The 15,479-nt window shown below is 40.7% G+C and overlaps 1 protein-coding gene across 1 annotated transcript in view; it reads left to right on the top strand.

Annotated features, from left to right (window-relative positions):
• MID1 (midline 1) overlaps nucleotides 1-12,722 on the top strand; it is a 153,319-nt gene extending 140,597 nt beyond the window's left edge. Inside the window, exons 8-10 of the mRNA XM_063083240.1 lie at nucleotides 2,112-2,273; nucleotides 6,552-6,759; nucleotides 12,120-12,722. Of these exons, the coding sequence (XP_062939310.1) occupies nucleotides 2,112-2,273; nucleotides 6,552-6,759; nucleotides 12,120-12,468 (719 nt within the window). The 3' untranslated portion in view covers nucleotides 12,469-12,722. The remainder of the gene's footprint in view (nucleotides 1-2,111; nucleotides 2,274-6,551; nucleotides 6,760-12,119) is intronic.
• The last annotated feature ends 2,757 nt before the right edge of the window (nucleotides 12,723-15,479 follow it).

Here is a 15,479-nt window from a genome sequence, read left to right as displayed (position 1 = left end):
GTAAAAGCAGTGAAATTGATAGGATTCTCATTTGAATCTACTGAATGTTGTTATTGTTTTCATTTGTGCCTGACTGCTGTTGACAAAGATCTGGGAATATGAGTGGATCGTCCTAGGCAATAGAAAAGCTGGGGTTTTTAAATTTTATTACTATTATAATAATATTATTAAGTACCTATAATGAGTTACAGGCTTCTTGGGGCCCAAAGCTCAGAGTTCAAAATGACCCATTTTGATTGAATCAAAATCTAATATTTGGCGTGGCACTATCCAGAAGTATGGAGTTTATCACAGCTATGCTCAAGGAAAATGTAAGGGGAGAAAACATCAAAAGAGATGTACAGTAGGGAGATTCCCATGTTACTAAACTATTCATGGATGTTTTCCGAGTCTTGTACAAGTAAGAATTGGTAGGAGAACAGAGGGTTAAGAGTTAGGGAAAATTGGGAGATCAGGGGTAGATGGTACCTCTAGTAGCTCTACTAAATCTCCGAACAGAAACACACACACATTTCCTCTCTCTCTCTCTCTCTCTCTCAACTCTTCTGTGAGTCTCAAATTATTTCCTTGCTTTATGCTGGCTTTTTCAGATCTGACAGTCCTCTGGTGAAAATGTTCACAGGTAGAAGTGAAAACAGGTGACAGAAAATTCCTAAGGCCAAATTTTATTTTAAGACTTATTGATGTGTAACTAAAAATACTATACACCCAAGATACCTGAGGTGAATTTTCACAGACAAAATACTTGTAAGTTCTTCTCAACTGTGAGAGTACCATGAGTAATGTTTATCTCAAAAGTGGGAGAAAGTGTTCAGTAAGATTCAAAAAGAAAACTTCAGGGGGCCTATGACTATCTTGAAATGCTATGCAAATATTTGTGGTTCATGTGTGTATGCATTCGTGAATTTTTTTCTACAGAAAGGTTTTATTAGGTTCTCAAAGAGGTGAGACCAAAAAAGGATTAAAGGATTGCTTCTTGAGTGTGGTAAGGTATAAATTGCCTCAAGATCAAAGGAGGTAACCTTTTGACTTGCAAATCAACTGAAAGGGAAGGAGGGGAGATGAGTTTGGAGCCTCTCAGGAAGTGGAGGGGCCTAGCCCTCTCCCAGGGACTGGTGAAAGAAATTCAACAGAGTCAGGAAACTTCATGACAGCCCAGTCACCAGGGGGCTGGGAAAAAGTTCTGTTGGAGTGGAGATTGATGGGTGGAGAGGGGAGAGAGGAGAGTTGGGCCTGATACCAAAGAGATGTTTTCAGCATCAGCCAGCTGTGAAACAAAATGGGCTTCCTTTTTCCTACATGTTCTTCCAAGCATCATAAATTTTCGGTCTGCTCCCCATCCCACATCCTGTAGAATGCAGCCAGAGCAGCAGCCCAGCTCCACTCTGGAACCAGCCATCCTAGGGGTACAGCAGGTCGGAAACCCCTGTTGGTGCTTTCCCAAGATCCACACTGGGCTCTGAGCTGCCCGTAGGTGCTGCTGTTCCAGAGTTCTCTTAGGAATCCATTTCCTGAATCCGTTAGCTACGGCCACCCTAACACAGGATCACAGACAACCCTGATGGTCCTTTTCCTGGCTCTCCTGTTGGAGGTCAGTTGGGGTTGGTTGATCTCTGCTGGGCTCGCTCCTGCATTACTGGGCATTGGCTGGGCAGTAGCTGGGTGGTAGGGCTGTTCCCTGTTTCTCATCCTGTTGAAATGAGCATACTATCCCAGGAGTGTTGTCCCCATGGCAATGGCAGAAACACAAGGGGTCAACAGAAACCCTCAAGACCCTGTAATGCCTACTCTTGCAACCAACATGTTGTCATTTGGGCCTCATCCTATTGGCCAAAGCAAGTCACATGGCCAAATCCAAAACTGTGTGACAAGGAAATATATCTCACCTCTTTAGAGAGAGCACTTGCAGTCACTTAGGCCTGGATACAGGGCAGAGTGAAGAATTAGAGGCAAAAATACAATCTGCTATGTCTGTCTTAGTGAACTCAGCTTCTCATAGATGACTGTCATGACAAAGCACTACACTCTAACAGGTCAAATAACCTGAAATTATGCAAACATTGCCTCGTGCTTGTGCCAAAGAACTGCGCCATGTCTGGTTGGCTTTGCAGGTCTGTGTAACTCGGCTGACAGCTGGATGATCGTTCCCAACATCAAGCAGAACCACTACACAGTGCATGGTCTTCAGAGCGGCACCAAGTACATCTTCATGGTCAAGGCCATCAACCAGGCAGGCAGCCGCAGCAGCGAGCCTGGGAAGTTGAAGACAAACAGTAAGTGCTGTGAGCTCAGCAGAGCTGCCGTCTGCTCTCCTTTCAGCCAACTCTGGCCCCCTTTCTTTTCCTTTTCTCTGTCTTAGGCATCCCTGATGGCCTCAAAAAGTAAGCAAATAGCTAGTGTGGAACAGTGGAATTTGCATCAGGTACCTCTAGGTTCCAAAACTGAGTCTTAAGTGTTCACAGCCGTGAGGCCATTAATCTCTCTGCACTTCAGTCTTCTCAGCTTTTAAATAAATAATCCTGGAGGGATTCTCGTGAGAAATAGAATATGTATATATAAAACCTGACACAGTTAGGGGCTCTGTAAATGGTAGGTAGTACTGTTTTCTATAGTAGAATAGCAAATTAATAACTCTTCAGAAATTCTTTATTTTACTCTAGATACCTGTCTGGGTCTGTGGTTCTTAATCAGGGGTGATTTTGCCCCCTTTCCCCCATCCTCCCACCACCACCATGTGGGGACACTTAGAAATATGTGGAGATACTTTTGGTTGTCACAACTGGGTTGGATGCTACTGACATCTAGTGGGTAGAGGCCAGGGGTGATGGTAAACATCCCTCAATACACAGGACAGGCCCCACCACAAAGAATGACCCAGCCTGTCATCCTCCTATCATCTACTTGTGTCTTGTGATACTGTCATCTCCCTCTCTCTGTCTCTGCCTGTATGTGTTTTGTTTTATCCTCTCTTCTTTCTTTACATCTTTTTGATCTAGAAATAGTATGTTATGTAATATGGTGTTTCTTTGCATAAGACCTCCCAAGAGAAAACAAATTGGAGTGTGGCAATATGGCGCCATGTTGGGGAGTTGCCAGCCAGTCGACAAGAACAATTAACGCTTTTCAAAAGGGACCCTCATCTAACTCACATCCCTGATTTCCCAATACATTGTAGAGCATCTGTTGGGTCTTAGAGGAACAGCAAAGGGGGGTAAGGAAAGCACTGGATTAAGAATGAGAAGACCGAGGCTCTGCCACTTGGTACTCACGTGGCTGTGTGGCTAGTTTTTAAATATTTTTTAAATAAATTTTTTATTTTGGAATCATCGTAGATTTACAGGAAATCTGTAGATAATACGTAGTTCTGTATACCCTTAACCCAGTTTCCCCTGATGTTAACATCTTACATAATTTTGGTACATTGGTCACAACTAGGATATTAACATTGGTACATTACTATTAACTAAACTCCAGACTTTATTCCAATTTTACCAGTTTTTTCACTAATATTTTTCCTGCTCTAGGACCCAATCCAGGATCCCACGTCACATTTAGTGTTTCTTCATTTTAAAAATGGGAACATTTTAGTTTCATTTATGAGCTGTCACAAACACAAGCTCAAAACAATCTTAAGTGTATAAGAAAATATAACATGATGGCATGTTCCTTTATAACCAGACAGCACATGGCACAAGAGTTTTTGATTTGCATTCAAACATGTATTTGTTCCTTCAGAAAATATGCTAGAGCATCTAGTGTGTTTGAGACAGTGTAAGATGCTGAGGATACTATGACCACCTTCAACTTCCTAAGATGGGCTTCTTTCAAAGAGTTCACAGGCTTTCGGTGAATAAAACACATTAATCCTTAGTTACCAATCAGTGTGTGAAGTTTGCAATAAGAATAACCATGAGGGGTGCTGGGTTTCAAAGGGGGTGCCCCAGCACAGCCTCGGGGGGCTTTCCAAGGTAGGTTCAGAGCAGGGGACGTGAGGAGGAGGCAGTGTTCCGTGCAGAGGGAACAACACGTACAAAGGCCCAGAGACAAGGAGAGTATGTTTGTGTGACAGAAAATTGATGAGTGTTTTTAAAGTGTGGCTTCGGTTGGGAGGATGGGTGAGCCAGGAAGCTGGAGACAAGAACCAGACTGTGAAACCCTCATGGGCAGTGCCAGGATGTTTCCTCAGAGAGTGATGGTTGGTTGGGGGAGAGGTTGGAGAGTTTAAATAGGAGAGGCTATGATGTAGTGAGTAGATTACAAGGAAGGGAGACTGGCAGCTGGGCCAAGTATCAAAAGATCATTGTAAGAGTTGTCCAAGCAAGTGAACAGTGGCCCAAATAGGTTCGTAGCCTATACAAATATTATAATGAATTGAATTTTTTAGTTTTACTTAATTCATTTCTTCTTTGAACTATTTTGTCCTCATTGAAGCAAAAGCTTTGAATTTGGGCAGAGCGGGCAGTGATTTATTTGGGTAACGCATCCGAGGCACAGGCAGAATTTTCAGGGGGTTAGGCCTGAATGAAGCTGGCACACCTGCTCTGTGTGTGCACGGGTGAGCACATGAGCCGGGGCAGGTGGGATGTTTCGGGCAGTATCTCCTCTGTACAAGGCCAGTCCTCATGGCTACAACGTTCTGATCTGCCTCACCGGAAGGAGGCCAGCAGAACTGGGCCTTCATTGTAAATGAGGGTGCCATTATGGAATGTCTTCCTGCTCTGTCCATCAGCATCAATTTTATCTGTCAGTTTTTAAAAGTAAATAAGTAAATTTGAACATTCTAAAAAAATTGAAATGTTTTAAGCAAAGCTATCATTATATTCTTCTTATATTAGTTCATACCTTATCCCTAATAGTTGCTGGCATGATCATTCTCGGGGACTTTTTTTTTTTTTAACAAGACAAGCTAAAATGTAAACTACACATGTAATCCAATGGGTCTTACGGCCTCTGAGAATATCCGCTCCCTGCTTAGTACTTGAGGGTTTTCTGTGCTCCTCGCTTTAAGGTTTTTCTTTGGTATGGATGGAAATCTAAAACAAAAGTCAGCAAACTATAGCTCAGGGCCAAATCTGGCTACCTGTCTTTGTAAGTAAAGTTTTATTGGCATACAGCCATGCCCATTCATTTACGTATTGTCAATGGCTGCTTTCCCGCTACAATGACAGACTTGAATAGTCACAAAAGAGACCACGGGGCCTGCATAGCTGAAAATATTTGCTAGCTGGCCCTTTGCAGAAAAGGTGTCTGATCCTTGGTCTAAAAGAAAGAATTTTGAAGGTGCAGGTGTTACGTTTGTATCCAAGCAGTGACTAGAAATCCTTTGGCCTACCCACATGTGACAAAACACACACTGCCCCATGCTCGCTGGGTCAGTTTCTTGGTCAGCATCACGGATTGCCACAGTCACATTTACCAAACTTTTTCCTGTGATTGTCTGAGAGCTGTCTACTGGGCAGAAGGGGCCTGCCAACTGCAACAGTGGCTGTGGAGTTTGGACACCATGGTATTTGCATCTTGTTGTAACTCGTTTTTCTGCCTTTAAATGCCTTGTACCCCACATGGTGTTAAGTGATGGGCAGTACTCCAGTCCAACAATTGTCAAAGAAGTAACAACTATGACAAAATGTGACTCTGCCAAGATTTTTTAATAGTTAAGTCTTCAGAATACAAATGTGAATAATGAAATAGAGAGGGCCTTATTATAAATAAATATATATTTATTATGTATAAATAAACACAGGAATAGAAAACCCAGGCATTACTATCACATTTTTTCCTGATTTTGTGAGCTGAAAAATCTACAAGTTTATAGTAATTCTAAGCTCATAAGAGTAATTCTTTAATTTTCAACAATCTCAGAATAATGTAAGCCTCCAGAATATTCTATATGTGAAGACCTGAAATCTTGATTTGTTTGGTTTCAGGTCTGAAGTCTATTGAGCATGAATGCATTTTAAGCTGGATTGAATATGGCAATGGTTTAAAATGAGGTCTTCATTCTCTCCTCCTTTTTGAGATGCTATCCAGCCAGTATTTATCTGTGCTGCTTGCATACAGCTGGAATCCATGAAGAGAGCTCACGTCATACATTCTGGTTGATCCTTGCCCATGCTGTTGCTGAATACTCACTAGCATAGTGCTGTGCATCCCTACCTTAGAACTGGTAGACTGGAAGCTCTTGAAGGCAGGGACATGGTATTCACTCTTCCTGTGCCTGGAGCTATACAGACTTACTGTCCCCTAATTACCTTTTGAAATCGTGAAAACTGTGCAAGCAAATGTCTTTGAAAGTTGTTTATGAAGTTTAAATTACTATTATGAACTTAAAGTATAAGACACTTAAATATAAGAACTTAAAATATAAGACATTGTATTACTATTATGAAGTTAAAATATATAAGACACTGTCTTGTAATAGGAGGCATGATTCAGGGAAGGCTGACTTATTCCTGCTTTTTAAATCTGATTATGAAAATATGCCATTGTTCATGTTAAAATAAACAGTCCTTTTTCCTCTTTCACTTTTTGTTTTGTGAACTTATTTCCAGGCCAACCATTTAAACTGGATCCCAAATCTGCTCATCGAAAACTGAAGGTGTCCCATGATAACTTGACGGTAGAACGTGATGAGTCATCATCCAAAAAGAGTCACACGCCTGAACGCTTCACCAGCCAAGGGAGCTACGGAGTGGCTGGAAACGTGTTCATTGACAGTGGCCGGCATTACTGGGAAGTGGTCATAAGTGGAAGCACATGGTAGGCAACTTATCCCTATTCTCCTCCAGTTATAGAAAGGCACACCTGTTTCTGTGCTTTGTCAGAGCATTAACCCATACCAGGATCCATCTGGAAGAATAAAATGTAGGAAAGCTGTATCAGTCAGCTATTGCTAAAATAATGCAGCATAACAGACATCCCAAAATTCAGTGGCTTCAAACAACAATGATTTATTATTGCTCACTAGTACTCATGTCTGTGGGTTAGCTGATCAAGGCTAGTTTCAACTTGGCTTTGCTGTAAGCTACAGTTTGGGTCTAGGTCTGTCCTGTATCTCTGCACCCTCCTTGGACATGCAGGCCCTTCAGGCCATGTTCTTCTCAAGGAACCTAGGAGGGCAAGCTCAACTATGCAAGCACATTTCAAGCCTCTCCTTGTATCATGTCTACTAAATTCCCGCTTGCCAAAGCAATATGGCCAAGCCCAAAGCCAATGGTATAGGGAAGTATATTCCCCCCACAGAGGTGGGAGGAGGGAGTGAATATTTGCCAAGCAATCATATAAACTACCATTTAGCCAGTCAGAAAAAAAACTTAAGTACATCCATTTTTTACTTATGGCTAGAATTGGAGGCAAGATTATACAATTCTGGCCCCTGGAAGAGCTATAGTATCTAAAACTGCTCTTTTATGCTTTAAAGCACAGGTCGGGAGACTACAGCCCATGGGCCAAACCTGGCCCACTGCCTGTTTTTGTAGATAAAGCTTTATGGGGACACAGCCGTGTCCATTCTTTTACATATTGTCTATGTCTGCCTGTGAATCATAATGACAGAGTTGAGTAGTTAAGGCAGAATCATAAGGTCCACAAAGCCAAAAATATTTATTTCCTGACCCTTTAGAGAAAGTTTGCCAATTTCTACTCTAAAACATTACTCTTCGTTGTCTTAAAAAACTAATTTCTGTTGCCTTTTATGTTTTGTGAGTCTAGACCAGGCCAGTTAGTACAAATAGTTAAGGGCTGAGCAGGCAAGGGTGAAGCAGTGGCCAGGGGCTGGGAATCATTTTAAAAGGTCTGTTAGATCCAGCTCAGTGACTTTAGCCCACGGAGTTCACTAAGACTAAGGCCAAAGGTTGGGGTGCAGTCTACATTAAAATAAGTTAACCTCGCAAAGTTAACCTCACCTAATCCACAACCACGAATTGCACCCCTTACTTTGGCCATCTGTCTCACAAATGCCTGCTTGCTACTGATCAAAAAAAGAACTATTTTATTTTTATTTGAGAAGCCTTCATATTGGTAGGACTGTGTGCCAGGCACTGGTCTAAGTATTTTATAGATGTGAACTTATTTATTCATCATTACAGCCCTACAAAGGTAGGTGCTAATTTTGTCCCATTTTACAGATGAGGTGACTGAGGCACATGCCCAAAGTCACAGGGTCACAAAGCTCACTGGTAGCACAGTCAGGAAGCCTGCAATCAGGGGTCAAGTTCTTAACTAGGGTTTCACATATGTTGTCTATAAAGAACCAGAGAGTCAGTATTTCTGGTTTTGCAGTTTTACGATTTTTACCGTAACTACTCAACTCTGCCGTTGTAGTGGGAAAGCAGCCGCAAATAATGCATACACAATGGGCATGGCTACACTCCAGTAAAACTTCATTTATAAAAACAGGCAGAGGGTCAGTGTTGACCCCTGGGTTGTAGTTTGTTGATCCCTGCTCTTAACCACCATGCTGTGCTGCTACTTACAAAAGGGTGATGTACTTTTGAAATGTTATGATTACTTTTTAGGGCTTACAGTAGAGTACTCAGTGAATGATAGCTTTATCCTGGCTTTCAAAATAAAACCAATATTCAAAACCGCATAACCTGAAGATGGTGAATGTTATAACAGTGTTTCTTTTGATAGAAGCATGATAACACACTTCTTATTTATAAAAAAAAATCCTTTCAATTCAAATCTGTGAAGATAATGCAATGTGTCTGCATCCTTTATGATATAGGTTCAAGTCAACCAAAATATAAGTAGTGAGATTGTAAGCTTTTGTGTCCCATTTCTCCCAGTAACGAGACCTACATTTGCTGAGCAAGTAGGTTTTCCTGTCTTGTTATCCTCATGATTCTCTTTGCCCAGAGCATTTTCCTGTTCCAACATCCTGCCAGAGGATGGAGGATAAATCCTTCAGCCCACTAGTAGCTGGCAAGATTGGCGTTTGCAGTTTTTAGTGGCACTGGGGCAAGATAAAAGCACAAAGGAAAATGCAGGTGCAAAAAAGCAAATGTTTCTAGTTAATTAATGTATGATATTAATCTGGGATGAAATCCAGGGTCTGAATGATTACAACCCTATTAATAATTATTTATGATAAATGATACCTGATCACTATGATCTCATTGCCATTGATGAATAATGTGGGAAATTCCACCAGGCCACTTCAGTTATATAAACACAGATCAGCATTACCTTGAAAACACCCTCCAGATGTCAAAACTAACTCATAAGGGGGAAAATAAATTTTAAAATTAATTGCCACACTTTGAATCTTCACAAAACTGATTGTGTCAGTTTCTTTCTTTTTTTTTTTTTTTGTCGTTTTTTCGTGACCGGCACTCAGCCAGTGAGTGCACCGGTCATTCCTATATAGGATCCGAACGCGGCGGGAGTGTCGCCGCGCTCCCAGCGCAGCACTCTACCGAGTGTGGCACGGGCTCGGCCCGTGATTGTGTCAGTTTCAGAAAAACCCTTGTGTCGAAAGTAGTTTCACATTTTCTGGGAGATAGTAGCAAGGAAAGGGTGCCCCCTATATTAAATGCCTGTGACAACTTGATTTGCAACAGCCAATGACACATACATTTTCTCGTGAAATATAGTCGTGACTTTAAATTAACGTGTGTGCTATGATCCATGCAATGGGGCATGTTAACATTGCTGTGAGAAACATAATTTTTGTACTTTTTGAATTCTCTATGTCTCACTGCATAACTTAATAGAACATTATATTCTGCCTGCACCTTTCAAGCTCAATGGAAATATGTATGTAGTTTTACAGATTAATGCTAATATAATAGTATTTTCCTTTGCTTAATGAACTATACACTTAGTTATTTTCTTACTCTCTAATGCTGTTAATGTGCACTTGGTGTTTTATAGAATGGTGTTAACTAAACGAGTCATAATGAGTTCATGCGGTGATTACTAGACAAGAAGTTGGATAGGGTGGTGGGGGGCAGGGATAGCGGGAGCTTCTGGATTTTGCTCCTAATTTTAACCTTCTCTATGATTCCCATTTGTTAAACGAAGTCAGCCATACCTGCCACAGCTACTTTAAATGGTTCAGTTAAGGTTCAAATGGGAAATAAACATTGAAGTTCTTTAAAGCAAAATTAAAATGGTGTGTGGCAACAGAAGGGAACGATACAGATGTGGTTATTTTGTGATACAGATGCAGCTTCCAAGTGATCTGGAAAATGGCAGTGGTGTCTGCCAGGGCATGGAGAACATCTTTGGGGGAGATATTGGAAATTGCAAAACTAAAACCTTTCCAAAATGTATCAGTTAGGGTTCAGCTGATAAACAGAAGACACTTAAGGTACTCCACAGAGGAAGGAACTAGAAGCTGACAGGCACCCTGGAAGGGCCGGGGAGTGCTAGTCAGGGAGTCTGCTGCTGTGGCTGACCATGTCACGGCAAGCTGTGGTTCCCGCAAAGCTGCCCTCAGCACAGAGCGGGTATACTCAGAGCTCATCCCAAAGCTTTCCTAAACCTCATGTCTACTGTGTGCCATCAGGAAAGAGTGTTCCCCCTCTTCTTAGAACTTCTGGATCTTGTGCAAGGATCTCATGTTAGCAGACCCCGATCCAGACTCCTACGGGAAAGGAGATTCTGGGAAATGCAAGCAGGATTCTCCCTGTGAGCAGGGAGGATTTACGAGAGGGAAGAAAGGACGCTGTGCTGCAACAGATAGGCAGGCACACTGAGCTCCACAGAGTAGCAGTTGCATCCTCGTTTTGAATTCAATGACAGCATGTTGTATTAATTTTCTTTAACACGCCACTCTTAAAATGATTATATTTTAAATCCAACATGTGATTTTTGAAAGAATGCCATTTTATCAAAGACTGATGGAGCTTTCTCTTCGTATTGGGTAAGATACCATATGTCAATATCCAATTAGACTGGTTTCTACTATAACATACTAAAAGTTGAACTGTGAATCATTCAGTCTTTATGAAGTGTTAAGTTTTGCTTATTTTAATACTATGAAGTACTACAGATATTACCGAGACATGTGTCAGAGGGGTAAAAAGAGATTAAGAAGCTTAGAACATCATAGAAAGAATTCTTAAGATTTTTTTTTTTTGAGAGAACGTTTAGAATAACCAAGATGTCCATCTGCTCAAAGACATTCAAGAATTTTTTAAAGGGTAGAAGGAAATATCATCAGAAGGGCTCTTGGCAGTGATGAATTACACAATTTCGGGTGAGGGAAAGGGATTATAGAGTGTGGTTTAAGTTTGTGGCCTTTTGAGTCATCCTAAGTTCAAATTTTGATTCTGTTACTTACTGTTAATGTGTCATTGGGCAATAATAATACAGTAACAGTTACTGAATATTACACACCAGGACCTGTGCCCAGAATTTAACATATATTCTTTTTTTACTCCTTAAAATAGCCCTGGGAGATGGAGACTGTCATTGTCGCTGTGTTACAGATGAGAAAACTGAGGTTAAGTGATGATAAGGGACTTATCCTTGTAAATGGAAATCATTCTCCATGCTTGCCTTTGGCAAAGTGCATTCAAAGTCATGGAAAATGACAGACATGGTGTCAACTGAAAGATTTAAAAAAGGTCAAATGGAGAAGTCTAGGATTGCACTGTTCAGTGTAGTAGCTGTGAGCCACATGTGGCTATTTAAATAACTTAATTAAAATTAAATAAATGTAAAGTTTAGTTCCTCAGTCTCACCAGCCACAGTTCAAGTGCCCAATATCCACATGTGGCCTGTGGCCACCGTACGGAGCAGAGCAGAACATTTCATTCATTGCAACAAGTTCTATTGGTCAGCACTGGTCTAGAGAATTCACTGTGTAGGTCTTCATGAGGATGAAAAAAATCCAGCAGCAAAACCCAAAGTTCAAATTCTCTTGCAGTGTTTGAGCTGAAAACAGGAACATGGGTAAATACAGTGGCTCCTTTCTGCCCACTGTATGTTCAGGAGGGAAGAAGATGAGGAACACAGGTGTTGAGGTTCTTGCCAAGCTTTCACTTAAAGAGAATGGGCAGGGACAACCGACGATCATGGTTTCATGACCCCTGGGAACCACAGAACGGGTTTCACATACATGTGCAACATGGCTCATTGGTTTTGTTTTTGCTGTTTGGCTTCTGCAGGTATGCCATTGGCCTTGCTTACAAATCGGCCCCGAAGCACGAGTGGATTGGGAAGAACTCTGCTTCCTGGGCACTGTGTCGCTGCAACAATAACTGGGTGGTGAGACACAACAGCAAGGAGATGCCCATCGAGCCAGCCCCCCACCTCCGGCGTGTCGGCATCCTGCTGGACTATGACAATGGCTCCATCGCTTTTTACGATGCTTTGAACTCCATCCACCTCTACACCTTCGATGTCGCGTTTGCACAGCCTGTGTGCCCCACCTTCACCGTGTGGAACAAGTGTTTGACGATTATAACTGGTCTTCCCATCCCAGACCATTTGGACTGCACAGAGCAGCTGCCATGAGTACCTGGCCACATGGAGCTGCTTTCTGGGGAGTAAAGAGGTTTGAGGCCACTATGTAGGGGACTGAGAAAGCACAGGCTTCAAGAGTGTGATTAAAACTTGAGAAAAAGTGTCCAGAAATCAGCTAAGATAGGGCTCAAAATGGAGACTTCTCTCCTTATACTGTGTTTTGCATTAAGTACAGGCCTTCATAATTTCTTTAATTTTTTTTTCTTATTTAGAGGAAAATCTATAGATTATTTATAAAAGAAACATAATCAGGATTACAAATAACTCTTAGAAATTATTTGGTTTTGCACATCAAGAGGCCCATAAGTTTACCATCTCTTTATAACCTGTATTTCATCACAGTCTATGGGCTTGCAAAAAAAATATTTTGTAGTTTTGTATGTTTATTCACTTTCTCGTACTGATCCCATGGTAGGTCCTGTCACCTCAACAATGCATCACAGAATATATTTGAACCCAGTAGGGAAGTAAACAGGCTTTCTTACTCTGGTTTAATTTGAAGTGTTTTAACTACAATGTCAGAAACTTGTCTTAGATCAACTAGAATGGAGAGCAAGAGAGGGAATGAAAAAAATTGACTTTGGACCTTGGACTTTGACATGGCTGAATCCTTGATTATCCTCGGATGGCTGATGGGATAACGTTGGAAGAAAGGTCCTGAAACCTTTGGCCATATATTGCTCTGCTTCTCCCAGGGTTAAGGATTCTAAGAGACCATTAAGAATGAGATTGTAATTGAAAATAGTCACTTTGAATCCTATTGATTATTCCAAAATTCAGGCTGATTTGTGTTATATCAGAGATAGGATTCTGCTTCATGGTGTAAAATCTATCCTTCCTTTTAGTAGTTCTTTAGGCCTGTGAAATTTCTTCACTACCTTTAATAGTTGTTCTATCCCCGCCCCCCCCCCCCCCACACAAATCAATTTTTCTTTAGTCTCTGGAGCTAAGGAAATAAACATGTTCTATCACAAATGGAAGCACCACTTAGGATAGATTTTGCTCTTCGGAATACCAGCACATAGTCCCGATCATCACTACCACATAAGTCACTGAAAAACACTTAATATTTATGAGTTGATAATGACAGGGGACATTGCATAAAGTACTGTTCACTAGATACACACTTCAAAAGTTATTATAGATAGACCTTTATTAAACACATCTTGAAAAATGTAGAAGTCCCTCTATATTCTAATGTAGTTTACCATAGAGTTGTAAGACAAAAAAAAAATTAACTTGTTATTCCCACACAGAAACTTGCTAATAGAACACCCTGCTAATAAAATGTCAGATGGGATTCTTTGCACGCTGACCTGACACGTTGGAATGGTCCATGAGTTAAGGCTTTCTTGAGCAGTCCTTAGACTGGGACTCTGGCATTGGTTCTACCTTGACGAAGGGTGCAACCTCTATAAATGGCTTCAATTGCTAAAATATTGATCCATTTTGACTCACCAGACCGGTGGATTTAGGCATTGTTTTTAGTGATTTTGTTTTTAACTAAATCAACCAATTGTTTCCTGAAATAAGTCAATAGACCCATTGTTTCAACATCACGTAGCCAAAGCTTTTGTGATTGCGAATCTAGACTTCAAGGGAGGCCAAGCTGGCTTCCAATGTCCTTCTCTCCTCTTTCCTGGCAGACACCCTCCTCTTTCTTAACAGATAGATTCTATATATTTACTATATTATTTATACGCAGATGAATATTTTGATAGCTACTTAAGACAATTTTACATCTAAACACCTCAATGGAAAAAAAGTAATCATTCTCTGCAAACTTTATGGGATTTTTTTTTTACAATATAAAAACAATGTGTATTTGCCTTCCCTGAATAAACTGAAAGGGTTATCTCAGTAATTTTTACATACATTTTGAGTAACTGGATAATGGATATTTTAATGCACTTTGTAAACTTAATAGGTTCTAAATAAATGGGTCTAAAACTCACCTTCTGAGTTTTTTAAACCATGGTCTCCAGGTACCAATAAATACTACAGTTTGCCTTATGATGTCAGCATAAAGGATTTACTAGAAGGACAATATTTCCATGAATACAATATTTTTCAGTATAAAGAAGTTACTACTCAAATTTTCACTGCAAGCTGTTTAGGGTATGTTTTGGCTATTTTTATAAGGACAAGAGATATTATGTTATAATTTTGTCTTGGAAGCCTCACTCTTGGCTAACTTAAAAATATTGTGGATAGTAGCAGTTACTATTTCCAGGTTGTCGTATTTACAGGAAAATATGTATATGGTGAAATGCCACAGTGTTTACTTTAATGACTGTAATGATGTAGAAAAGATTTCCATGTGGATTTTTTGGAAAGTCTAAAAATATATGCTGTAAACATTTGCTTCAGTATAATTCTGCGTTCTCTTTAAATGGATTGGGGTCATGGTATTTTCTTTTTTGTGGTCCTCACTTCACAGGAAGCATTGCCGTACAGGGGCAAAAGAGACGGCCATGCCAGTTAATACAACAAAATTGATGCAGCACCAACCAAGGCTGCCGAGTCAGGCGTCATGGGTGTGCAAATGGTGCAGTCACCCAGAGCTCGGGGCGCAGAAGGGCCCTAAGTTTGGTTCAATGTTCTGCTATTGCTCTCTTGAAATTCCTAATAATTTTTGAACAAAGAGCCTGCATACTTTGCACTGGGCCTTGCCAATTATGTAGCCAGTACTCATAACAGAACTCAGAAACATGGTACCTCTCTTCCTGATGGATACAAATAAATAAATCTGGATCCAAAGTTGAAAAATTGCTGGCTATATCATTCAAGTAGGAATCCAAATGGTGGATTAAGACGAGGGTGGGCCTAGATGAAGATTTTCTTTCCGACTTTAAAAGAAAGTGACTTCAAAAACTGACTGCAAGTATTGATGATGGTTTCTGCTGGAGAAGAGGAAACAGCCTGAATACAGATAGGCTTTTTATTATGGTACTGATTCATTGACCTTAAACTTCCTGAGGAACTGAACTAATGTCCTCCAG

This window comes from Cynocephalus volans, chromosome X, assembly GCF_027409185.1.
Source record: "Cynocephalus volans isolate mCynVol1 chromosome X, mCynVol1.pri, whole genome shotgun sequence".
NCBI classification, from domain to species: domain Eukaryota; kingdom Metazoa; phylum Chordata; class Mammalia; order Dermoptera; family Cynocephalidae; genus Cynocephalus; species Cynocephalus volans.
Note: the sequence above shows the minus strand (reverse complement) of the source record. Positions and strands in the feature narration are given on the sequence as shown.